This window comes from Phodopus roborovskii, unplaced genomic scaffold (assembly GCF_943737965.1).
Source record: "Phodopus roborovskii unplaced genomic scaffold, PHOROB, whole genome shotgun sequence".
Lineage (NCBI taxonomy): Eukaryota > Metazoa > Chordata > Mammalia > Rodentia > Cricetidae > Phodopus > Phodopus roborovskii.
In genome coordinates, this window is record NW_026126511.1 from 54,932,176 (window position 1) to 54,957,747 (window position 25,572).

The window sequence follows — 25,572 nt, forward strand, 5'->3', positions numbered from 1 at the left end:
CTGGTGCGAGACTTCCGCTCTCGCGAGAAAAATCTTCTGCGCCTGCGCAGAGCGAGGAACTCCTACCGGCTTCAGGATTTAAATGAGTGGCGCGTTCGAGCGTGAGCGTGAGGGCGTGCTGTTGGCTCCGCTTGCCTCAGCATGAACCCGATCCAGAGTTTCTACTGTAAGCTGCGGGGTCTGGCCGCCGTGCTGGACGACGAGACGGCCCGGCTGCTGCGAGCGCTGGACGGCGAGGACAGCGGTGAGTGAGTGGGCGCGCGCGTGCGGGCGGGCGGGCGGCGGCGTCCGCGACTGTGGGCGAAGTCGAGCTTTGCTTCCCCGGTGTCGCCGCCAGGCGTCCGTGTGTGTCGGGTGCTTGTCAACAACACCCGCCCTGGTGTGTTCGAAAATGCACTAACCGCTGTTCCTCTGTGTGTGTGGGGATTGAAGCAAACGTGCGTTTTCTCCTGTAATATTGTATTCCCAATGAAAGACTCACCTCCGCTGTTTTGTTTTTTAAATGAATAAAATTCACCACCATTCTTACTCGTATTAGAGATTAAAGAAATAAATAGTTGCGGGGCCAGGAGTGGCGCTCGCGTTGAATTCCAGCAAAAGCGGGCGGTTTTTGTTAGTTTAAGGGCGGCCTGTTTTCCATAGGGAGTTCTAGACTGACCAGGCTACCATAGTGAGATCATAAATGTCATAATTTTTAATGTACCTTAAATAATATTGCACCCTGTAGACACAGAAGCATATGACTAACTCTTCACTTGGAAGTGTTTTTGTGACTATAAAATTAATGCTCTGTAGGAAATTTCAAATACAGAAAAGTAAAAAGAATATACATATTTTCTCTTTAACTCACAATGCACATCACTGTTTTAGCAGTTTCTACCATTCTTATTTTAGGGGGTTAAAAATATGCTTTATTTGTTTTTGAGCTAATGCAGAATAACAAACTAAAGTGCATTAGTATTTTTGACTATGAAAATTGCTTTTCACAAAGTGAAAATGTCTATATTCTTACCAAATTACCTCTGCAAAGCTTCATTTGTTTTTACAATAAAAATTGCAAAAATTCTTTAATTATTATGTTAAAAAACACACAGAAGATAATTGCCAGCAGTTGTACTTTCTATAACTGTTCAGTCTAATTTTATGTCAGCTTGACACAGGCTAGAGTCATCTGAGAGGAGGAAACCCCAATTGAGAAAATGCTTCCATAAGACTGGGTTGTAGGCAAGCCTGTAGGGCATTTTCTTAGTGATTGAGGGCCCAGCCCATTGTGGCTTGGGTTATCTCTGGGCTGTTGGTCAGGGTTCCATAAAAGCAGGCTGAGCCAGCCTCTAAGCAGCACTCCTCAATGGCTTCTGCATCACCTTCTGCATCCAGGCTCCTACCTTGTTTGAGTTCCTGTCCTGACTTGCTGGATTACGATGTGGAAGAGTAAGCCAAATAAACCCTTTTCTCTCCATGTTTGGTCTTGATATTCCATTGCAGCAATAGAAACCCTAAGACAATGGCTATAGTGATAAATCACTAAATAGACTTATGGCCTTTGAAATAATTTGCATACAGTAAAACTCTTGCAACTACGTTTCATTGGTTCTTAGTATAGGCAGTTGTGCAGCTATTAGTACAGAAGATTTAGATTTTAATAACTTCCAAAAGATAACTTCCTGAAACTTTGTTAGATAAGCCTTGCTTCTGCCTTTATAGCTGTTCTTTACTCCAGTTAACCCCAAACCCAAACTGATTCATTAAACTGTTGTTCCCTATAATCTTATCACTGCCCATCACTCTGTCTGGCTTTAGGCAACTATATGTCTACTTTCTGTATGAGTGGACCTTTCCTGTAAAAGGGACCCTCTAGTATGTAATCCTTTAGCATCATTCCCGATGTTCACCCACATTGTAAGAACACAGTTGGTCTTATTCCATTATATCAGTTACCATATGTTGTGTTTCTGTGTTTGTAGGACATTTGTCTATTAAGTGTACTTTTTATTTGGTGAAGTAAGGGCTCACTTTATAGCCCTTGCTGTGTTGATCAGAGCCTGGTCTGGCCTTGAATTCATACAATTCCAGCTGCTTTTGCCTATCAGTTCTGAATCAAAGACATGGGCAGATATGCCTGGAGAGTTGTATACTTTGTGTACTGTAGTTCATTGAAAGTTATTTATTTATCTATTCATTTTGTTGTTGTTGTTGTTTTTCAAGACAGGGTTTCTCTGTAGCCCTGTCTGTCCTGGAACTCAGATCAGGCTGTCCTTGAACTCAGAGATCTGTCTGCTTCTGCCTTCTAAATGCTGGGATTAAAGGCACCACACCAGCAGGATTTTTATGTCTAAGGAACTATACTAAATTTTTGTTTTCCTCATGCTTATTGAACTTTTTTTTTTCCCTTGAAGACTTGGAGGATTATCCAATGAGAATTTTATATGACCTTCACTCAGAAGTTCAGACTCTAAAGGTACTATTTTTTTAATAATTTTTCCATGGTGGGTGGTTAATTTTTTGTAGCTTAAGTTGTCATGGGTCTGGGTCGCTCAGAGATCTACCAATCAGACAATAACTAAGGCTTTAATAAGAGGCTTTTTTATTTGCTGGCACCTGACTGATTTGCACCAGGATTTCCTGAGAGCTCTCCCAAGATGCAGCATTTAGCCATATCAACCCAGGGCTTATCCAGGCAAAAACCAAAGATTACAAGTATTTTCTCTGCATGTGGACCGGGGTTTATTTTGACATATTTGTCTTACAGTTGTCCTAGTTATCTTTTTGGGCACAGTAAGCAAGCTTGGTTACAAAAGCAGAAATGGCAGTTAGTCTTGTGACCCTGTCTTGAGGAAAAGCAAATTTTACAAGATCAGTTGATTAAGAGTGGTCTTCAGTGTCTGGGGAAAGAAGGAAGTGAGCAGCTAGGGTACAGCATGTACAGTCTAGAGACTCTCGTATTAGAGGTTTCGTATGCTTGTTTGTTTGTTTTTTGGTCTCTCAAGCATAGTAAGTCTAAACCTTAAACACAAAGATAATCATTACAAAGTGAATTAGATAATGTGTACTATATTTACTTTCCTCCTAAAAGGGTGATGTTAACACTCTTCTTGATGAAGCAAGATTGGTAAGTCAAGAAAGCACAAGATTCATAAAGGCAACAAAAGTATTAATGAAAAAAAATTCAACAGACATCATGAAACTAAGAGAGTTTTTCCAGAAGTATGGCTATCAATCACGTGACAAGGAAGACTCAGGTTTGATTGACTTTCATTTCTTAACATCTCAGTGTGGGGAAAGGCAGAATGATCAAGATTCCACTGAGGCCTTTAGTTGTGTCTGTCAGGTTGTTGTTTAGCTCTGCCTGTCAGGTTGCTTGGTGAGCATTCAGCACTCTGTGCCATTCAGTAGTACACTGTGAAATAAGTAGTCCTTGTGGGTCTTGAATTTGAGGGACCTCTTGGACAAATAGCAAGCTTAAGGCTAACCTGGGCTACATAGAAGTAAGACTTGCAGCAAGAAATAAAACTGCTCTTGCTCTCCTTTCTATAGTGCTGTATGAAAGTGTCTTTGAGCCATTTAAAATGAATGCGTGTGTCTAGTTAAGTAGCTGGTGAACCATTGGCTACTCTCGTTTCTCTTACATTCAGATTCCTCTGCTGCAGAACAAGGTGCTTGAACGATGTAAATTGATAAAGAACTTTTTGGGTTGTACATTTACAAAAAAGGATTGGTTAGTCATGATGGCTCAGCAGAGTTGCACAGGCCTGTAGCCCTAGGAGCAGGGGTGGAGGAGGGTCGTGGCAAGTGTCACCAGTTGAAAAGTTATTACTCAGAGCCTTGTTCCTCGGTGTAAGGTGGGGATGTTTAATCATCAACTTCATGAGGCTTCGTAAAGACCAGTTAAGAGCTGAGCTATTGCAGCCCTTTGGAGGCCAAAGCACAAATATCACTTGATGGAGTCCAGCTGGTATGTTTGTTGCCCAATGTTAATGTTGCTGCTGCCATTCTGCCCATGTCTCTGAGTGGCTGGCTTTAATATGCTTCAATGTCTTGATCTTTTATGGAGATGATCTCTGTAAGGAAAGCATTCATGAAATCCAACAAGTATATATGTGTGGTAAGTATGTTAGTCAGCATGCTGTAGTAGAATTCAATTTAATTTGGAAGTTAGAAAATGTGTAATATAATCTGCTTTCCTCCTAAAATAATCATAGATTCAAATTCTCCTTTTCTTTTGTACTTGGGCACCTAAAAGTTAAGTTTATGGCTGGCAAGATGGCTCTGAGGAAAGGGACTTGTCACCTAACCTAACAATAGTCATCGCTACATGTACCCTGTAGCACACACACAAAATAAACAAAATGTAATTGAAAATTTTTACAAAATTAAAAGTCTAAAATCATACTGTTACAGTTTGTGTTAAATCTAGAACAAAATTGACTATATACCAATTCCATACTAATAATACTTTCAGAAAACACTAAAACTGATAAATAAATCATTGAAGAATAAGAAATTGGATTTTATTTGTGGGTATTGGTTTTTCAGAGTAGTTTCATTTCTCTAAAGTGTCTAGATGGAATACAAGTAGGTAAGATGTATGTATATATCAAACTTGGAGAAGAGACATTTGAAATGAAAGCTTCAAAGAATCAAAATTTCACTGACATGGAATATTTGGGGTGGGCTATTCTGGGTTGTTTTAATAAACAAGAGATTTTTCTGTCTTGATGCCTCACCAGAATTTACTTCTTTGACTTTTTCTCCCAGGATGTGAGCACAAAATCAGTGATTCAACCTCAGAGTTGGCTGTGTGTGAGGACCTTCAGAAGCCTGGTATGGAGGGTGATCTGTCTGACCCATGTGTTCCGAGCAGTTCTGTTTCTGAAAAGCCCCTGCTACGCAGCCCACAGCTTTCAGATTTTGGACTTGAGCGGTACATGGTCTCCCGAGTCCCAAACCCTCCGCGGGCAGCTGACAGCCTTAAAGAAGGGTGCATATCTGAAACCCCTCCCACCAAAGACTCTTCAGTCACAGTGCTAAAGACTCCCAGGTGTGCTCTAAAAATGGATGATTTCGAGTGTGTAACTCCTAAATTAGAACACTTTGGAATATCTGAATACACTATGTGTTTAAATGAAGATTATACAATGGCACTTAAAAATAGGAAGAACATTAAAAGGTAAGCAATTTGAAATTTTTAAAAGATTTATTTTTGTGCTTTTCTTGTTTTTTGTTTTGTTTTCTTTTTCAGGAGACCGGGTTTCTCTGTTTAACAGCCCTGGCTGTCCTGGAACTCACTCTTGTAGATTAGGCTGTCCTTGAACTCACAGATCCACCTGCCTCTCCTCTGGAGTGCTGGTTTATACCACCACTGCCCAGATATTTTTGTGAGTTTTAATTACATGTGTGGGTATGTACTGGTGAGTGCAGGTGCCCTCAGAGACCAGAGGTATTGGATCCCCTTTGGGATTGGAGGTACACACAGTTGTGAGCTGTCTGATGTGGGTGCTGGGAACTGAGCCATATGTGATGTTAATTGCTGAGCCATCTCTTCAGCCCCTTGAGAATAAATATGTTTGTTACTTCTTTAAAAAACTTTATACAGTGTTTTTCTTATATTCCTCCTAATTCCTTTAGCACCTACCCTCCCCTAACTCATGTTCTTTTTTTTTTTTTTTTTTTTTTTTTTTTAATAACCCATGGAGTCTGATTTGTGCTGCCCATATACTGCTAGAGCATCGTGTACCTCCCAGGGCCACACCCTTAAAGAAAACAGATTTTCCTTCTCCCAGCAGATAACAGTTGCCTGTAGCTCCTCTGCTAAGGGAGGGACTTTATGACCTCCCTCTCCTCCAAGTTGGAATTTTGTGTCATTTAACTTTGTGTATTCTATGACTATTGTGAATCCATATGTGCAACTGCCTGGTGTGTCAGGAAAACTATTTGAATGTAGTCATCTGCTGCCTCTAGCTCTTAACTTCTTTCCACCTCTTCCAAGATGATCCCTGAATCTTGGGATAATGTCCCATTTAGGGTTGAGCTCTCAGTATAGTCTTTTACCCTCCCTATGGTTACTGTTGTGGATCTCTGTGTTAATGGCCATCTGCAAAAGGAAGCTTCTCCAGGCCAGATGTGGTGGCTCACAGCTTTAATCCCAGCACTCGAGAGGCAGAGGTAGTTTGGTTTGTCAAGAGTTCAAGGCCATCCTAGTCTATGTAATTAAGCTCTAGGACAGATTGGGGCTATGTAGATAGACCCTGTCTCAAAGAACAAAACAAAAGCAAACAACAAAAATGAAGCGTCTTTGATAAAGATTCAAAGAGATGTAATAATCAGGCTGGGTCTGTAGTGGTGCATGCCTATAAACCCAGTTTAAGGCCAGCCTGGTCTGCATAACAAGCTCCAGGATAGTCAGGACTACATAGAGCTTTTCTTACAGAAGAAAGGGTTGGGTGGGTACACTAATCTGTGATCAGTGTCAGAATTAATAGTAGTAGTTTCTCCCTCTAAGATCTGTCTAGCTATGGGTGTAGCGCCCGAGCTACAGTCTGTTCCACTAATTGGGTGAAGGCCTAGAGATTGAAATAAAAGACAAGACAGCAGATCATTCATGCAGCTGGAATGCTGTTTATTGATGGAGTGGGCTTATATACTGACTTACAACACAGTGGAAAACAAGGGTCAATCGTGCAAGTTTTGGGGCTTAGTTCCCCCCAGCAGATGTGTGTTAGCAAATCAAGAAGAGTACCAGGAACTACTCTGGTGCAAGATGTTCCAGTCAACAGCTTCAGGCTTGCTCAAGGTGCCTCGGGGGTCCATGCAGGGCCCTACACATGGTTACTTGGCCCCAACTACAGTGTTAGGTATAGGTTCTGTCTTGTGGATCAGGCTGGAATTAGAAACTGGTTTGCTTAGTGGTGGTTGCACATGCCTTTAATCCCAAAACCTTGTCTTGGAAAACCAAAGAAAGAACGTTGTTATTTCTGAATATGTGGAATATGTAGGCATATGTGGAAGTCTATGGGACCTCACTGGCAAATAACTCCAAAAGGTAACTCATTCCAGGTACTGGGCTTTTTAATCTAATAGTCTGGGGTGTTTTAGAGATGGCACCATTGCTCCTGTTTATAGGATAGCTTCATTTAAACTCTTCATATATGTGTATGTTTTAGGAGGCTTTTACAGAAGTAGGTCTCCATGACTTTTTCCAGAGATTTTTAGTGTTAATTGTCCCTCTATCCTGCCCTCATTCCTCACCCCACTTAATCCTTCTTACTCCATTATACACACCCCCACCTCTACACACCACACACACACTGGTACTGTATCTATTCCACATGCAAGAGAAGATGTGGTATTTGTCTTTCAGAGTCTGGGTACCTCATTCAGAATGATTGTTTATAGCTCTATCCATTTATTTACCTGCAAATGTCATGATTTCATTTTTCTTATCAGTTGAATAATATTCCATTGTGTAAATGTACCACATTTTCATTATCTGTTGTCAGTTGATGTAAGATACTTCCATTTCCTGGTTGTCATGAATAAAGCAACAGTGAACGTAGTTGAGCAGGCATCTCTATTGTAGAGTATAGACTCCTTGAGACGCATACTCAAGAATGGTATAGCTGAACCATTTGGAGGGTCTATTTCTAGCTTTATGTGGAACCTACATACTGATTTTCATAGTGGCTACACCTGTTTAAACTCCTACCTGTAGGAAAAGAATGTGTTTCCCTTTGCTGATATCCATGTCAACAAAACTTGGGATTTTGCGTTGGTTGAGTTTTTGTTGTTGATTTTGTTGAGTCAGGGTCTCTCTGTGTAATCCTGGAAGGCCTGAAATGCACAGTCCCACCTCTGCCTTCTGAGTGCTGAGATTAAAGGTATATACCACCATGCCTGGTGTTGCTTTTCTTTCTTTTTTGTAATCTTAGCCTTTGTGGCAGATAAGATGAGCTGCCCCTGATGCCTATGGCAGGAACTGAACTGGAGTCTTCTGGAAGGTCAGGAAACACTGAGGCATCTCTTGAAGCATTAATCCAAATAATCTTAGCCAGTAAAAGCCAGAAGTCAAATATTGGGGTAAAGACCCAGAAGATCAGAAAACCCAGAGCAGCTGCCAGTTGCATCATTCCTCAGTTCAAAAATCGAAGATATCCCGTCTCCACCCCACTGCACCACTTTCTGTCTCCAACTCCTGAAAGATGGGATTAAAGGCATGAGCCACCACTGCCCAGCTTTGATGGTTAACTAGTGACTAGCTTCACCCTCTGATCCCCAGGAAAGCTTTATTTGTCAGAATACAAAATGTCACACAACAATCTCTCTTGCCCACTTTTGTAAGGAGTTCAGCTATTTCATATTTTAAATAAATCTCTTGAATCACTAATTTCATCAGTGAAGTATAAGCTATTGATCTCCTAAGAAGTGATACTGCACAGTGTTCTCTCCTGTGTATTTGTGTAATTGGACAAGTCAACTCCCCACTCCAACCCCACCTTGAGAGACATGGTTTTTCTGGGTAGCCCTGGCTGTTCTGGAACTCAGGAACTCACCTGCATCTGCCTCCCAGTGCTGGGATCAAAGGTGTGCTCCCACTAGGACAAGTCAATCTTAGTAATATGATATATTCAGTCTTTTTAATGGCAGGGCTTTTTTTGTTTGCTTGTTTTGTGTGTGTGTGTGTGTGTGTTTGGGTGTTTTAAGAGCCAGTGCTCTTAACCACTGAACCATCTCTCCAGTGCCGCCGCCCCCCATTTGTTACTGGGCTTCAATAATTTTGCTTTCTATCAGACTAATAAAAAATAAATCCTGACACACTATGTTATTAATGAAGTCTTGCTGACTTGCTGCATTTGCATACTAGGAAAATTACAGATTTCTTTTTAAGTTAGAGGTTGTTAATCTGCTTCAGGATGATCAAGCAAGGAATCACCTATTACCGCTCAAGTGCTAGGATTGCATGATGTGCCTCCACACCTTGCTTTATATATTTGTATATTTTAAATAAGTATGAATGCTACATTAAATATTTAAAGTAAAAGGTAATGTCTGTCAGATATATTTTTAGATTATTTTAATGGTTTCTTCCATTGGTCTTTATTTCATAAACCAAAAATGAACCCCAGACTGAAAGATAGATGTCATTTTTCTGCAAAGATTGAATGTTAACTCTTTCAATTTTACAGTTCCCCTCTGAATAGTGCCAATGAAGAAACCATAGGGACAGAACCTGTGACCAATGAGAATTCTTTTGACATTCCTGGTTTCATAGTCCAGCAGCTAGAAAAAACTGGTGAGTTTAAAAATTAGCTTTTCCTTTGTACTCTTTTCTGGTTAACTTGTATAAAATGATTCTAATTTTAGATTACTAACTTTATAGTTTACTGCTTTTGTTTGTTTAGGTTTTGTTTTGTGTTTTTGTTTTTGAGACGGGGTTTCCCCAGTAGCTATGGATCCAGTCTTGGAACTCACTCTGTAGACCACACTGGCCTCAAATTTACAGAGCTCCCCTTGTCTCTGCTTCTGGAATGCTAGGATTAAAGGTTTGCGCCATCACTGCCCAGCTTTTTTTTTGTGTACATTTGTCCGTGTGAGGGTGTTGGATTCCCTGGAGCTGGAGTTATAGGCAGTTGTGAGCTGCCATGTGGGTAGGAATTGTACCTGGGTGCATGAATGGCAAGAACTGTTTGTTTTTGTTTTGTTTAGTTTCTGGTTTTTCAAGACAGGTTCTCTCTGTATTGCTTTGGAGCCTGTCCTGGAACTAGTCTGTAGACTAGGCTGGTCTCGAATTCACAGAGATCTGCGTGCCTCTGCCTCCCGAGTGCTGGGATTAAACACATGTGCCACCAACGCCCAGCAGCACTGTTTGTTTTATGTTAGGTTTTTTTGTTTTTAAATTTTTATTTGTTACATGTGTGTGTGAGATGTTTGTATGTGAATATGGGTATATGCTTACCATAAAATGCATAATGGAAGCTGAGGACTCACTGTGTCATGTAGGCATTGAACACTAGTCATAAGGTTTATGTGACAAGTGACCTTAACTGGTGAGTTATTTCAATGGCTACTTTATATGGTTTATTTGTTTGATTTTTGGTTTTTGGAGACGGAGTTTCTCTGTATACCAGTCCTGACTGTCCTGGAACTCACTTTTTAGACCAGTCTGGCCTTGAATTCACTGAGATCCACCTACTTCTGTCCTCCCCTTACCCCCTAGTGCTGGGATTAAAAGCATGTGCTACCACTGCCCGGCCTTGTACATGAATTAATTTATAGTTATCTTTGTAGCTATTGATTTTTTTTTTTTAATTTTGGTAGTAGGGACTGAACCCAGGGCCTTAGCAAGCATTCTAACAACTGAGTTAGATTCCCAGTAGTTTGTCAATATTATATGTTACCTATTACAGCAGAATTCATTACTTTGTACTGCTCTTCTGCAACTTTCGTTAATGTTATATATGAATTTGACAGTTTTGGTTTTTCTTGTTCAGCCAAACCACACACCATATTACTAACAAAATATACAGACTAAATTGTCAGTGCTTTTAACTTAAAAAATGGAATATTGGGGCCCCAGAGATGGTTCAGTGGTTAGGAGCATGTACTGCTCTTCTAGAGGACCTGGGTTTGATTGCTAGCTCCACATCGGGCACTCACAACCCCCTCTAACTTAAAAAGTTGGAATATTTATTTCAACTTAATTTTCATGCCAATTTTATGTCTTCTAGATGCTGAATACACAAATTCACCATTGCCACCTAAATTCTGCACTCCTGGTTTGAAAATTCCTTCTCCAGTGGACAGTACAGCTTTGGTAAAGTTCCACTGAAGTTTAAAGTCTTCCCCCTTACGACTCAGACATTACTTCTGGACTCAGTGTGTCTCACAAATTAGACCAGTGCATCTCTTTGGAATGCACATGTAGTGTATTCTGGGAGGTAGTTAAGCACCATAGATCAGGACCTGATACCATATCAAAAAATTTGTTGGAGGCAAATTGAGACAGAGATAAAAGTATGGAAAGAAGTACAGAAATATAAATGGCTAGTGAGAAAGCAGCAGAATGAATGAGCTTATCTAAAAACTGATACCAAGTATCTGTCATGGTCTAAAAACCAGATGAGACCAAACCAAAAGAATATTTTCAAGAAATTTGATGTTCTTGAAGATTAAAAAAAAAAAAAAAATGGGCCAGGTGGAGTTGTGGCTGCGCACGCCTTTAATCCCAGCACTCAGGGGGCAGAGGCAGGCAGATATCTCTTGAGTTTGAGGCCAGCCTGATCTACAGAGTGAGTTCCAGGACAGCTAAGCTGCACAGAGAAACCCTGTCTCAAAAAACTAAAAATGAAAGCAAAAAGAATGAGATCAAAGTGGTTCTCCCTAGGTAACAGATTAGTAATTTTTCCTTGTTAACTTATTTAACATAATCAAAAACCTTCCTCACTAGTCAAGTGAGAGAGCTGGTACTGTGCTGAGGCATCCAGCGAGACTGTTGATGGTGGGAGTGTGCTGTCATTTTAGTGTTCAGCATGGCAGCCACTAATCAGACAGTGATTGTAATTTGTAAGCACCTAAAATGTAGCTTGGTACACCTGAGCTGTGGCTAGTAATCCTGTACAGTGTAGCTGTAAACAGTTTCTAAGCAGGTTGGCTGCCTGCAGGTAACTTGGCCATTTTCAGTTCATTTATATCTTGTGTGTTTTTTTGTTTTGTTAAAGAGAAAGGGCTTCGTGTAGCTCAGAGTGACCTTGACCTTGCTTATAGGTGAGAATTAACTGACCTCATCCTCTTGCCTGCACCACCATGCCCACTTGTGTTTGTATCGCTGAAGAAGGCACCCATTGCTGTGATATTCCTAGTCACATGGTCTTCATTAACTTGAGACTAGCATGAGTTAAATGTATGCAGAGCTTCTCTTAGATGTGGGAGCCAGCCTTCATGTATGCAGACAGCATATATAAACATTCTGTTCCTCTGAGCGGGGCTTTCATGTCTAGCCCAGACTAACCTTTCTTCCTTTTGTTCTATGCTCTACCCTTAGCACCTAAATTTTGCAGTTTTTCTATGTCCCGGCAGCCACTCCCAAATAACCACACAGAGACTCCTTACTTGTAAATGCTCAGCCAATAGCTTATGCTTATTTTTAACTAGCCCTTACAACTTCACCCATATTTCTTGTCTACCCTGTGCCCCTGACAGTACTGTCTTTCAGTACGGCATGTTCATTTCCTGATTCATCTGCACCCCACTTCCCGCTTGAGACTCCTCAGACTCTGCCCTTCCAGCATCCTTCTTCCTAGTCTGGCTCTCCCATGCAGTCTCTTTCTGCCCAGCTATAGGCCACTCAGCTCTTTTTCAACCAATGAGAACAATACATGTTTACAGTGTACAAAGGTTGTTCCATAGCACCTGGTTTGAGAAACCCTTCTGCAGGGACCATACAGCTTTGGTGAAGTTTGCTGAAGTTAAAGCTCTGATCCTCCTCCTTAGGTCTCAGATACCCAGCTCTCCACTTCAGCTTTCACCTAGCTTGGTTTCTGCTGCCCGAGATGGGGTTGGGGAATCTGTCTAGATATGAGGTTCAGCCACTGTTCTGTTGAGTTCTCCCTGAAAGCCTGTATTAGTAATGAAGATGGTACTTCATCTTCTATGTATGATTTTCTTGATTTAGGTGGAACTCAGTCAGACAAGGGGGACCATTTAGGACCTGCTTTAGTAGACTCCATTAGAGCTAACTGAATAAAAGTTTGTTTAAACATTATTATTTACTTACCATAATTCAATTATTTATTTTTATTCTGTAGGTATATAAAAATTATCCATTGTCAAAACCAAGTAGTTCAAGCGATTTGGAAGTTAAAGATTATGCTCCATCAATTTTAAATTCAGACAAATGCTATGAGAGTTTTGCGGACCCCCCTTCTCCTACAATTACTTCTTGTGAGACTATCAGAACACCCAGTCCTCCAGAAGTCACTGCAATTCCAGAAGACATTCTCCAGGTTATTTTCCAGGCTATTTTTTCCTAACATTTTTACAATTATATATTTGTGTTAGAGAATTGAAATTGCATATAACCTGTCATGTTTACCATCAAACCAGTCTGTGACTTGGTTTTAGTGACATTCTCATGAGGTATTTTCTCTTTAAATTTGTGTTCTACAATGTGTTATTTCTGTTAGTTTTTATCTGTGCTTGCCACATTGACTAATTATTGTTCCTTTGAAAGTGAAAATGTCATTTTCCATATAGTTACCATAGCAGGGTATCATTAATAATGTGTATTTGCATTTCTCTAACTGTTTCACATGAGAATAAAATAGCTGACTGTAGAATGGCATCACCAGCTAGTAGATACTACTGACAGGGCAGACTCTGACCGACCCAGGGTTGAGCAATCAGTACTTAGGTGCAAAGGATTCCTAAGTGACTGGTTAGAGATGTTTTGCCTCACGGGCAGCCATGAGAACAATAAATGGAGAAAATACCTAACTGCCAGTAGAATTGATTCAACCCTGAAAGATCAACCAAGGATCTGTTAAATTTTTCTTTTTTTTTTTTTTTTTTTTTTTTTTTTTTTCATTTTATTTTTAATTGTGTGAATAATTATGTGTATATTTAAACATGTGGGGGGGATATATCTATACCTACCTATGAATACAGATGACTGAGTAGTCAGAAGAGGGCTCCAGATCTAGAGTTAATGGACAATTGCGAGCTGCCCAGAGTCCAAGCTGGGAACCGAACTCTAATCCTCTGTAAGAGCAGTGCATGCTCATAACTGCTGGGCTGTCTCTAGTCCCAGTTGCTTGCTTTCTTGGGAGATAAACTAGAACTGTCTTGGTGAGAGTGTATGTAGGGACTCATGTTTCCTATTGTGGGTTTTCTGTTTGCTTTTCGTACTGTGCTGGGGAGCAACACTGGGACTTGTTTGGTACAGAAGCATATTACTTTTACTAAATGTCCAGTCCCAAGGGCACCTTACATTCAGTACTTCTAGTTTTTTCTTTTAATGTTTTAGTAGCATATGTTAATTATATAAAGCAATGGATTTCATGAGTTTTTGTTGTTGTTGTTGTTTTTCTTTTTGGTTTTTTTGAAACATGGTTTTCCTGTGTATCCCTAGCTTGTCCTGGAACTCACTCTAGAGGCCAGGCAGAGATCCATCTGCCTCTGAGTACTGGGATTAAAGGCATGTGCCACCACAGCCCAGCTTACATGATAACATTTTCATACATGTACATAATTGTTGATACTCACAGACACACAAACACCCATTACCTTCTCTTGCCTGGCTCTCACAGGTCCTTTCCCTTCCTAACTAGGGGGTGAGTGTGTCCTCAAATGAGTTTCATTAAGGTTGTTTTAGGAGCAAGAGTGAGGGTTTGTTTAGGAGTGGCTATGTCACTGAAGACAATGTCTCACCCACCTCATTAACTCTGTCTAGATAGTCAGGGAGAGGTAGGCCTGTGCATTTGTCCTTGTCTTGTGTAGATATAGTGCACATCAAGACTTAACATGCCTCTCAGGATGTTTCCATTAACTTTTTAGTTAGTAAATGTGTATTTATATTGTAGACATCAAAATTCCATGTTATTTTTATTTTCTTTGCTGTTCAATGTCTATGGACTGCTGATTTTTTATTTTTTAAGTATTTTAAGTAACGTTTGTCTAATTGTTTGTGGCTTTGGGGGTATGGAGGTGTGGGCAGTTTCCAAACAGGGTTTCTCTGTAGCTTTGGAGCCTGTCCTGAAACTTGCTCGGTAGACCAGGCTGGCCTCAAACTCAGAGATCCTTCTGCCTCTTGCCTCCCAAGTGCTGGGATTAAAGGCATGCACTGACACCACCTGGCCTCATGGCTTTTCTTGAATGTTTACAACTCCATCCAGATTTGTCTTTATTTTTGTTTCAGATGTTAACAAAGCACAACTCAAACCTAGCTACTCCATTGGCAGTTAAAGCAATGCCACCCAGGAAAGGCTTCCTCAAGTACGAGGGACACAGCATCCGAGGTGCTGCCAACAAAGAAAACTGGTGACTGTAAGACGGCACCACAGAACACGCCTGCTTTATCGGAGGTATTTGAAAAGCAGGGTGAGAATGGAAATGGCGATTTCCCGTTTCATTTGCATTGCCAGGGCAAGTTAATAGCCTGCTCCACCTGAGCCTAAGAATTGGCCCTTGATCTCACATTCCCAGATTAGCAAATCTGCTTGTGTGGTAATAAATCCATTCCCAACTTTCCTTTTCAAAAAATTTTTATTATTAATTCTTCAAACAGGGTCTTACTCTATAGGCTTGGCTGGCCTCAAATCACACATCTGCCTACCTGCCTCAGCGTGTGCCACCAGTTTCTTTTAATTATGTCTTGTGTGTGTGTGTGTGTGTGTGTAAATTTAAAATACTTAGCTACCATGTTGCCTTCTGTCTTGATGTCCTTTGATTTTTGTTTCTGTTTGTAGGAATTCTAATGTGGATACATCCAATACAGAAGCTGGACAGAAACGAAACGGGGAAGCAGGCTGGACTGAAGCTCTTCTCAAAATTTTCTTTAGACATTTTAGCTGGTTAACACCAAGAAACCAAAGGAGGTGGAGGGAGAGCTCAATGCTGTCAGTCTTTTCTCAAACATGTTTTTCATTGATTTCATTCTAACGGGAATGTTTCCGTTCCACTGCACTGTGTTGGCCTCTCCAGCTTCCATCTCTGCCTCCCGAGTGCTGGGATTAAAGGAGTACATTACCACTTCCCAGCTGCTTTAGGAAATTTTGTGTGGCATAGAGATTATTCTGATTATGCATTGAAAATTATGTGGAAGAATTCCAGGGTAATTGTGTTTGTATATTTTTTGTTATATAATATAAAATAGATGGATTTTTGAAGTAAAATTCTTTCATGTGCTGCTGACTCCAGAATTTCTTCCAGCCCTTTGTCACCATATGGCATCTATGGCCACAAGTCCACATAACTGAATGAGACTGCTGGAGGAGTGAAGAGTGGCCGGGGAGATGGCTCTAAGGTTAAGAATGCTTGTTGCTCTTGCAGAGACCCGGTCTTGATTCCAGGTACCCCCGTGATAATTTACAACCATTTGTAACTCCATTCGAGGGGATCCAATGCTCTATTCTGACTTCCTTGGGCACCAACCATACACAGATGGGTTGCACATGCTACATGCAAGCAACCACGTAAAATATAATAGGTAAGTCTAATGAAGTTTTTAAAGAGTAGGAAGAGGAGAGTGTTTTAGCAAAGGTTGGGGAAGAGGCCTAGTGACTTAGGAAGAAGTATTTTAGGCAGAACAATCATTTCTTTCAGTGCTGCTGAGAATATTGAAGCTGAATTTTGTTAGGTTTGCCATAATTAATAATAATTTTAGACATGGTTTGGGGTAGACTGAAGAAAGAGCAGGAGGGCATAGAGAGCAGTTGAGGCAGCTCTTTGGAGTTGTGCTAAGGACAGTTAGTAAATGGGTGGGCTAGAAGGGAAAGACGGGATAGATGTTTTTCAGCGTTAGTGGTAGACTTGGGGTTAAGCATGGCTTGTTTTGACCTTGGCCCTTCAGATTGTACAAAATTTGTTTCCCTCAGCACTTCCCTGTCCCTAGCTTATCACTTAGAATGATGCTTCTAGCACAAGCTGTACATGCAGTGGATTTCCAGGGTATTTTCTTGCTGTTTAAAGAAAGTCCAAGACCTTTCCTGTGACTGCTCTCCCACAGTGTGTGCCTTAGCCACACCAGTCATCAACTTCCTGCCTTGGGTCTGGCTGCTCTGCCTAGAATGTTTTTTTTCTGCCAACTCTGCTTCATTCTCTTCTGTCCTCAAGCAGTTGACAACTGACATTGTTTGCGTCCTCCACACTTGAGAACTTAGGCTTGCTGGGCAGTGGTGGCACACGCCTTTAATCCCAGCACTTGGGCAACAGGTGGATCTCTGAATTTGAGACCAGTTACAAAGCTGGTTCCAGGATAGCTAGGGCTGTTACACAGATAACCCTGTCTCAAAAAAAAAAAAAAAAAAAAAAAAAAAAAAACACTGCTCATCCAAGCAGCATTGGAATCTGACAGTACTGGGTGAAATGTGCATACCTGGAGTCATGCAGGGTCAATCTACCTGGACACAGTTCACAGGTCCTAGCAAGATAGAGATGTCTCCACTGTGAGCTGTCTTGAGCCGGCCAGCTGTGCCAACTTCCCATAAATATGATCACAAACCCCTGTGCTTTATGCTTCTTAAGAGTTTGTTATTGCAAACAATGAGTATTGAAGGATTGGTTCCAGATACCATTCTGGCTCTTGAGTGCTATATTGTCTGCCACTAAATAGAGCTTATACTATTTATCTGAGTATAAAATGTTCTTCTCCCAGGTGGGCTGCCCACTGGACCCTTGGTTTCTGTGGCCTTTGCCCTAGTCTCATGTATACTTAATTATTGGTAATGTCAGTTACTGAGATTTTTGTCAGTTTTGATTCTAAATGCTATTAGCTTATATAAATCTTATATATGAGGCATTTCAGATGAGGTAATTGAGGCATTCATTGTTTTCCTTGTGTCCTATTTTACAGTTTTGCAAAGCTGTAATGGTCTCTGAAATCTGGGATGTTCTCTAACTCAGTTCTCACCTTGGTTATATAATCTGACATTTCTGCCTCCTTTCCTTCAGTTATTGCCAGTAGTAATAGAGTTGGCTAAGAAGCCTGAGGCAGTGCTTACCTAATGAGAAGGACCTGTATTTGATGCCTAGCACCAGAAAAGATTGTGCACTGTGGCCCTTCTGTTAAGTCCTTTATCTGGAGTAGAAATGTCACCTCTTCCTGCCAGTTTTTAATTACTTTCTGAAAGTTCACCTCATTTGTATTCAAATTATTTTAGTTGGTTACAACCAGACCTGTTAGCAGGATGGTCAGGATTCAAGGCCTACGTACAGTTCCAGGACTACAGTAGAGACAGCATCTCAAAAAAAAAAAAAAAAAAAAAAGCTTTTATTTAGTTAAGTTACTGTACATGAAGTTTCCTTGGAAGTGGTCAAAAGCAGCTGAATAGGGTTACTACGTCAGAACCAGTTGGTAGAGGCAGAAGCAGGCAGATCCATGAGTTCAAAGCCAGCTTGGTTTACAGAGCCAATTCCAGGACAGCCAGGCTGTGCGGCAGAACCCAGGCAGAATTTCCCAGGCAAATTGTTTACTAAAGTGACTTAAGTGTTTACTATTAAAAATGCTTTGTTCTGACCCTGTATGCCTTTGATTCTAAGATAGAAAGCAGAGGCATGTAAGATCTCTGAATTCTAGGCCAGCTTAGTCTACACAGTGAGAACCTGTCTCAAAAACAAGGGCTACAGAGAACACTTGTTGCTTTTGCAGAGGACTGACTCTATTTGGTTCCCAGCATCCATCTGTAACCTCACAACCAGTTGTCAGTAATGCCAGTTCTGGGGGCCTAATACTACCCTCTGACCTCTGAAAGGGCCATGTGTACACATGATATATATATATATATATATATATATATATATGCAGGCAAACACTCATACACATAAAATAACAGTTATGTCAAGATGCTCTTTGGGCTAGTGAGATGGCTCAGGGTAAAGGTGCCTACTACCAAGTGTGACAACCTGAGTTTGATCCTGGGAACTCAATGGTGGGAAGCAGGGAAGCAACACCCAAGTTGTCCTTACTCCTACTCCCCTTTCTCCAAACAAAAGTTGTAATTTTATTTTGATCTTCAGTTTTAGCTTACTGCGTCTAGGAATTCCCTTATTTGTAGGAAACAAGATTCTTGTGATTTTTGTCTTCAGAGAATGGTTGCCTGGTCAAGATTAATCCTAATAGAATACTTTTAGTTTATTTCATTGCCAACCCCAGGAATTCAGCCATTGATAAGTGTCTAAGACAACAAACCAGACAGGTAGTCATTCTACTGCTCTCAACCACCTTCAAGATGGAAACTACAGCCATGTGTTTTAAATTGGAGTTTGTAATTGTGTATGAATTCACTAAGGCGTGGTCAGTTGTTCCAAACACCTGCCTTGAACTAGATTAAGTTGTTGCACCTCAGCCGTGGAAGTTATGAGCTGGGTGCTTGGCAGTATGTTCTGTACAGACCTGGCACAGCTAAGCTGTCCCACACAAGCTAGGAAGCGTCAGGTCAAGTCCAGTTCTCCTCCATGTCAGAGACTTAACTGTTCAGCTCTCTTCCTCCTCACTTGCCCTTCACACTTCAGCATGCAGTTACAATCTGATACTGAAATGTTACCTAGTCAATGACTTACTGCACTGCCATCTCCCCTGCCCTGCAGACCCTACTTTAAAGCTTTCTCGGCTCTTCAGGGTAAACTACACTGTAGCCTAGCTCTGGCTCATTTCCTCTCTCCACTACATGCATGCTTGGTGCTGAAGTCAAGAGGGAGTCAGATAAGATCCCCTAGGACTGGAGTTTAGAGTTGTGAGCCATCATGCAGGTGCCGGGAATAGGACTTAGGTCTTCTGCAAGAACAGCAAGTATTCTTAACCTGAGCCATCTTTCCAGCTCTAGTCACCTATTTTATCTTGTATCATCTATCAACAAAAGATGGTTTCTTCAACTTATTTACACAGGCCTATACTATGATGCCACAAACTTGACTGAACCATTTTATACAACCCCATGGCATTCTTGTCTGCCTCTTGAGGGCTTAAAATGCCCTTGGCTAGTAAAACCCATATGAGGTGAAACTCTGTTCCCAGGCTTCCATTAACTTTCACACCTGGGCTAATTGCACACATGTATTTCACAATAGTTTTACGCAGAATGCTAAGAGCACTTTTTGTATTTTACAGAAGGGCTTAAAACATACAGACTTTAATATACCAAAGTACATCCAACTCTAATTCCTAAATAAATGTGTTACAATTTGCTTAAAATTTAAAGGCTTAATGGCAAGGTTCAAGGGAGGAAAAGATTAAGTAAGTTTATTTTACAAACAGGCTGAAAAATAACTTCAAGAAAGTCAATAGGATTTAGTACGGTCTCATCCGTCCTGAAGGAGGTGCTCGATTTGGAGGAGTAATGGCTATGTCCAGATAATCCCCTATTTGGAACTTCTGTGACTGCAGGGTCATGGAGTCATCAGTGCCTTTCCTGCCGGACATGGTGCTGCCAATTTCCTTAACTCTGCAGGGAAGGAAATCATCCGTTAATAGAGTAGGACTGCATAGACGGAACAGTACAGACTACAGAGAACATGAAATGACTGCTACACAACAAATTTCCAGAATTTAAACAGTACATTCAAGCTAAGCCAGATCTGAATTTAAGCCTATAGACACCACCACTGCCACTAAAGAGATTATCCCAAAGCCAGGCATGGAGGCATATGCCTATAATTCCAACACTGAAGCCTGAAACAGACTGATAGCTCCATCTTGTCAGAAAGGGGTCCTGCAAATTCCAGAGATTACAGAAATTAAAGTTAAGAAGTCACTTACCGATATCCCGGTCGTTTAAGATCCATAAAAACAATTGCAAAATTGAAGTGTGTGCCCTTCTTTCTGGCTTCTGGATAGACTTCCTTTACTAAACTAGTCAGTTCTTTCAAGGTTGCATCCATCCTAAGGTTTTTGAAAAGATAGTATGATAGTAAACATTAGTATAACAGGGATTTAAAGAATAGCAAGTTGTACATCCTTGAGTTGTATTCCAGAGCCTCACTATGAATTACTGGCAAGATGGGCTGGCAGCGAAAAGGCAATTTGCTGCATAATCCTGGCAACCCATGTCAACCCAAATAAAAGTCAGTAGGAGAGAACCAACTCCAGTTGTCCTTTGACTTCCTCAAGCATTTCATGGAATGTGGGCAAACAACTAGAAATAATAATTTAAAAATTATTTTCTCTGAATATTTACTGTGCTGACCTCAATGCTAAAAATATCAATAAGTTAGTCTATCTACAATTTTAAGGAGATTCCCACATAACCACTTCTGAGGCTACATAATGTCATCTGTCTCGGTGATGTACTTACCCACAAGTAACCAGTCAAGTTATTCAACTACACAAATTAACTGTTTAATTTCTAAGATGCATAATCTCATACATTACAGCCTCTAAAACTGTAATGCATCTTAGAATCAATGTGCTGGGATAGCATCTTCATAAGGATATGCAATTTCTTGTTCTCATAGAATCTTAATGATGCAGGCAGCAAGATGGTTTACTGGGTAACGGTGCTTGTTGCCAAGCCTGATGACCTAAAATTCAATCCATGGGACCCACATGATGGAACAAGAGAAGCAACCTGTCCTCGGTCCTCCACACATATACTGTGACACTCCCATATATCACATAAACACAGAAAAGTGTAATGAAAATTGCTTAGTAGATAAAGGTACTTGCTGCACAAGCCTGTTGTCCCAAGTTCAATCCCCAGAATTCTCAAATAAATGTGGAGAAAATACTCCAAAAGATGCCCTCAGACCTCTACCAGTGATATAGAACTTGTACCATACACAACACAAAATAATAAAAAAATGATTTTTTACAAACTTATGTGGAAAGTTTATTGGGAGAAGGGAAGGTGGGGAGAGGAAAAAAGAGACACAAAGACAGAAAAATAACAGGAAGAGAGCTAAAAAGGCTGTTTTTTTTTTTAATGATGGAACCCTAAAGCCAAGGACATGAAATTTTGGCTCCTTTTACAACATAAACCATTATTAACTTAAAAATACTTATCTGGGTGGGGAGCGGAGGAGTGGTATGGGTTGGGAACAGGAGGAGAAGGGGAAGGGAAGACTGCAGTTAGAATATAAAAATCAACATAATTTTAAAACTTCTAATATAACACAATCTACAACAAAAGAACTGGAAATGTAAACATCTTAACAGTGTTTAACAATCTCACATTTATATTGTTCTTGCCCATAACAATAAGAAAAGTGAAACACAAGGTCTAAACTTAAAACATCATTTTGTGCAAAGTGCTGGCAGAGCACTAGGCACTTGAGAATCAGAACACTGATGGAATAGTATCAAGGAAAAAAACCAAAGAGCCCACTGCATTTCCATTGTGAACTTTACAAGTCTCCACACCACCATACTCAAATGTATGGAGTGAAAATACCAAGGATGACCAACCACATTGTCCTCCATTTTCTATCCCAAATATTTCTCAATATTCCTGCAACAGAACTCAGTCTTCCAGAACATGCTAGCCCAATTAAAAAAAAAAAAAAAAACCAACAAACAAAAACTACCACCCTAGTTAAGCCTTTCCAAGTCATCTCCTCTTCATCTTGTTACCAAGCAACATACTACTGAGCTACACCCTCAGTTCCAATCTATAAAGGGCTGTGGAGTACCACCTGTTGTCACCTCTAGGAGAGGGCCTCACTGCTCACACAGTACAGCACAGCATGCCAATGCCTGACACCTGATAAGTCCCAGCCTGTCAAACTAATAAGTGACTTGTAGGTCTCATAGTCACCAAGAAAGACATTACTTGTATTATCATACTTTGCTCACAAAGATACAAGTTAGGTCAGCAAAGGCTTGCCCAAGCTGTTCCTCTCTCACCACAGGAATCCTCTCCACTGGGAACTGACAGAGCAGTGGTAACAAACACACACATAAACAGAACAAAGAAGGATGTAAACAAGCCCAGAACAGGGAAAGGTATTTCTAGAAACAGGCTAGAAGGTCTCCCCTATCTTTTGCCATGGAAATGTTCCAGATCAAAGGCCATGTTATACATTGTAAGAATGAATACATATTACTTTTCTAGGATGCAATGAATTATAGCCCAATTCTTACTAATCAAAAGATAATCAGTGCTATTAACATCACTGTGGGCCTTTGCACATGTATGCACTACAGAATTAAAGAAGGATTTTGAAAAAGATTTATTTTTTATGTGTATGAGTCCTCCACTGTGTGCACAGTGTGTGTGCCTAGTGTCTATGTGGGCCAGATGGGTGCTTTGGATGACACTATACCTGGAGTTACAGGCTGCTGTTTGTGAGCTCCCTAACATTGGTGCTGGGAACTGAACTCTGGCCCCCTGTGAGCACTATTATCCACACAGCTCTCTCTTTAGAACCTAAAAAATGTTTTGTTTTTTCTCATTTCTCCCCCCACCCCAGGTCAGGGTTTCTCTATGTAATAGCCCAGGCTGTCCTCAAACTCACAGGATTCACCAGCCTCTGCCCCCCAAGTGCTAGAATTAAAGGTGTACACCATCACCAGGCCTAAAACTAAAAAACAAATGTTTAAGCAGTAGCACAGTGGCTCTGCAGTTAAGAGCACTTGATGCCCTTACAAAGACTTTATTTAAATTCCCAGCACTGACATGGCAGCTTACAACCATCTGCAGCTCCAGTCCCAGGGATCCAACACCCACTTCTGACCTCAGTGGGCACCAGGAATTCATATGGTGCACACACATACATGCAGGCAAAATACACATACACATAAAAAATAAATTAAAAATTGAAAAATATCACACTGAAACTAAGACCATGTATATTTCAAGTAAAATCTTATTTCCTCAGAACTGTAGTTCACTGTGTAGTCAAATGAGTTGAAAAATGTCAGATATAAAGACACTATTACCTTATATAATTTTGCAGCTGAATTTTACTTTGTCAGAATTCATATTCTATTCTGCAATTAACTCTGAAATTTTAAATTTTGCCTCCAGTGAACTTCAAGGCTGACATAAACCCAGAGGTGAAATAACGGATTTTCTTTCGTTTTGAGGCAATCTTAAAAAATTAAAAATTAAATAAGCTTTTACACCCGAAAGTCCTAAGAGGGATAGCCTGAAGGACGGGCACAGGTTCTAAGTAAACACTACATCCCCTTTTCAAAATAAAAAACATGAATATTCCAAGATTTTGATATCTACATGGTCCTGGAACAATCTCTACAAATTTGAAAAGCTCATGACTGTATAGAGAAGTACATTATATTCTCAGGATATAAAGTAAGTATTGGCAAACTGGAAATCTTATTTGTTGGGAGACGCAGAATTTTAGTATTTCAAAAATGGCTTATTGACAGGCATTAGTGGTGCATGCCTTTAATCCCAGGACTCCGGAGGCAAAGGCAGTCTGATCTCTGTGAGTTCGAGGCCAGCTTCATCCACAGAGCTAGTTCCAGGACAGGTTCCAAATACAGAGAAACCCTGTATCTAAAAACCAAAAGAAAGGGGGTGGGGGGAAAGGTGGCTTAATTTAAGCCATTACTAAATAGTTTTGTTGTTTGGAGGGGGGTGTGTTTGTTTGAGACAGGGCTTCTGTGTGGCCCTGGCTGTCCTGGACTTCATCATGTAGACAAGGCTGGCCTCGAACACATCCACCTGTAATAATAATAATTGCTTAACAGGTGCAATTTCTAGTTGTGAAGCGTGTGGGGATGATTTTAGGAGACCCTACACAACTTTGAAAAGTTAAAGTGGAAAGGTTCGTGTTATATTTTACCACTACAAAGATAAAGTTAGCTTTCACTGCTTTCCAAAACCATTACGTTGTTAACCCGACACAATATGAAGGACAAGCTTGTCTGGTCCTGTAGGGCAGTTAACGCAGAGAGAAACATTTGGACAGCCGTCTTGACCAAACCACCACCAAAAGCCTTTACACCATGGGCCAGAGCAGAAAGGACTCGGGCTTGCCGGCGCTTTTTAATTTCTGGTGCTGCGATACTTGAGGCTTCATATTGCCCGAGAGCACCACGCAATAGCCAACTCCCGATCATGTACCGTCTCACTCTCGCATTTTAAACTGCCCGGTAGCCATTCGGTGAGCGCAAGGCTGGCCCGTCCACTCCCACCTGACGTTTCACCCCGCTCCCTGAAGCGTCCCGAGGCGGGTGAGCCCGCAAGGCCCCCAGTGGCGCGCGGCTCACCAGGTGTAGATCTGCAGCTCGCTCGAGGGCACGTTCCCGCGGGAGAACTCGTCCATGCGGTGGTGGCGGCCGTTGTTGGTGGTGAAGACCCGCAGCAGGAGCGGGCAGGTCTGGGGAGAAGCGGGGACTCACTCAACGCTCGGCTCGGCCGCGCCACTTGGCCTTCCCGCCCACCGGTCCGCAGGCCGCGCCAGTCCCCCCGCCCGCCCGCCCGCCGACCGGCTCTGCCCTGCAGCGGCCCGCGGCCCGCACCTTCTCGCGGTCGATCGGCTTCTCGGGCTCCTTCTTAATCTCCTCCTGGGTAACGCGCGATTCCACCGCCATCTTCCTCCTTCGGCCCGGGAGACGCTCGCCCTGACCTCCGACCCCTGCAGCGAGCATGAGCGAGTAGTCTCTCGCGAGGAAAGGCACGAGGTTTTATAGCGGGCGAGTGACAGGGCGGGGCCTCGGTCGGCGCAAGCGCATTTCCTTTGAGTGCAGCCAGGGCGCGCCTGCGTGTTGCCCTTCCTGGGGGTGGAGGGAATGGAGCACACGCATGCGCAGGGGACTACCAGCGGGTGCTAGAAAAGTTTGTTTTATGTCAGTGTTCCCAGCCCAAGTAAGCTTAACGTGACGTTTTCATACGTAATGATGAAAATATGCAGCGAATAGGAAAGTCTTAAGAACGTTCAGGTGATATGTAAAAAATATGAGCAAGG

The 25,572-nt window shown here is 41.4% G+C and overlaps 2 protein-coding genes across 3 annotated transcripts; one reads left to right on the plus strand and one right to left on the minus strand.

Annotated features, from left to right (window-relative positions):
• Window positions 1-9: 9 nt before the first annotated feature.
• On the plus strand, window positions 10-15,065 carry Ska3 (spindle and kinetochore associated complex subunit 3). 2 transcript variants are annotated; one of them, XM_051195604.1, is made up of 8 exons: window positions 10-244; window positions 2,397-2,458; window positions 3,074-3,239; window positions 4,756-5,167; window positions 9,180-9,286; window positions 10,722-10,807; window positions 12,798-12,995; window positions 14,906-15,065. In XM_051195604.1, exons 1-8 carry the CDS (start codon window positions 142-144, stop codon window positions 15,029-15,031), a joined length of 1,260 nt encoding a protein of 419 aa, XP_051051561.1. In that variant the 5' UTR covers window positions 10-141; the 3' UTR covers window positions 15,032-15,065. The 2 variants fall into 2 exon arrangements, with proteins under 2 accessions (XP_051051561.1, XP_051051562.1); XM_051195605.1 differs by lacking the exon at window positions 2,397-2,458 and having other exon boundaries at window positions 106-244.
• A 2,899-nt stretch (window positions 15,066-17,964) lies between these two features.
• On the minus strand, window positions 17,965-25,295 carry Sap18 (Sin3A associated protein 18). Its single transcript, XM_051195607.1, has 4 exons — window positions 25,127-25,295; window positions 24,875-24,984; window positions 20,462-20,584; window positions 17,965-20,147 (listed from the first exon to the last, which is right to left on the minus strand). Exons 1-4 carry the CDS (start codon window positions 25,253-25,255, stop codon window positions 19,994-19,996), a joined length of 516 nt encoding a protein of 171 aa, XP_051051564.1. The 5' UTR covers window positions 25,256-25,295; the 3' UTR covers window positions 17,965-19,993.
• Between the last annotated feature and the right edge of the window lie 277 nt (window positions 25,296-25,572).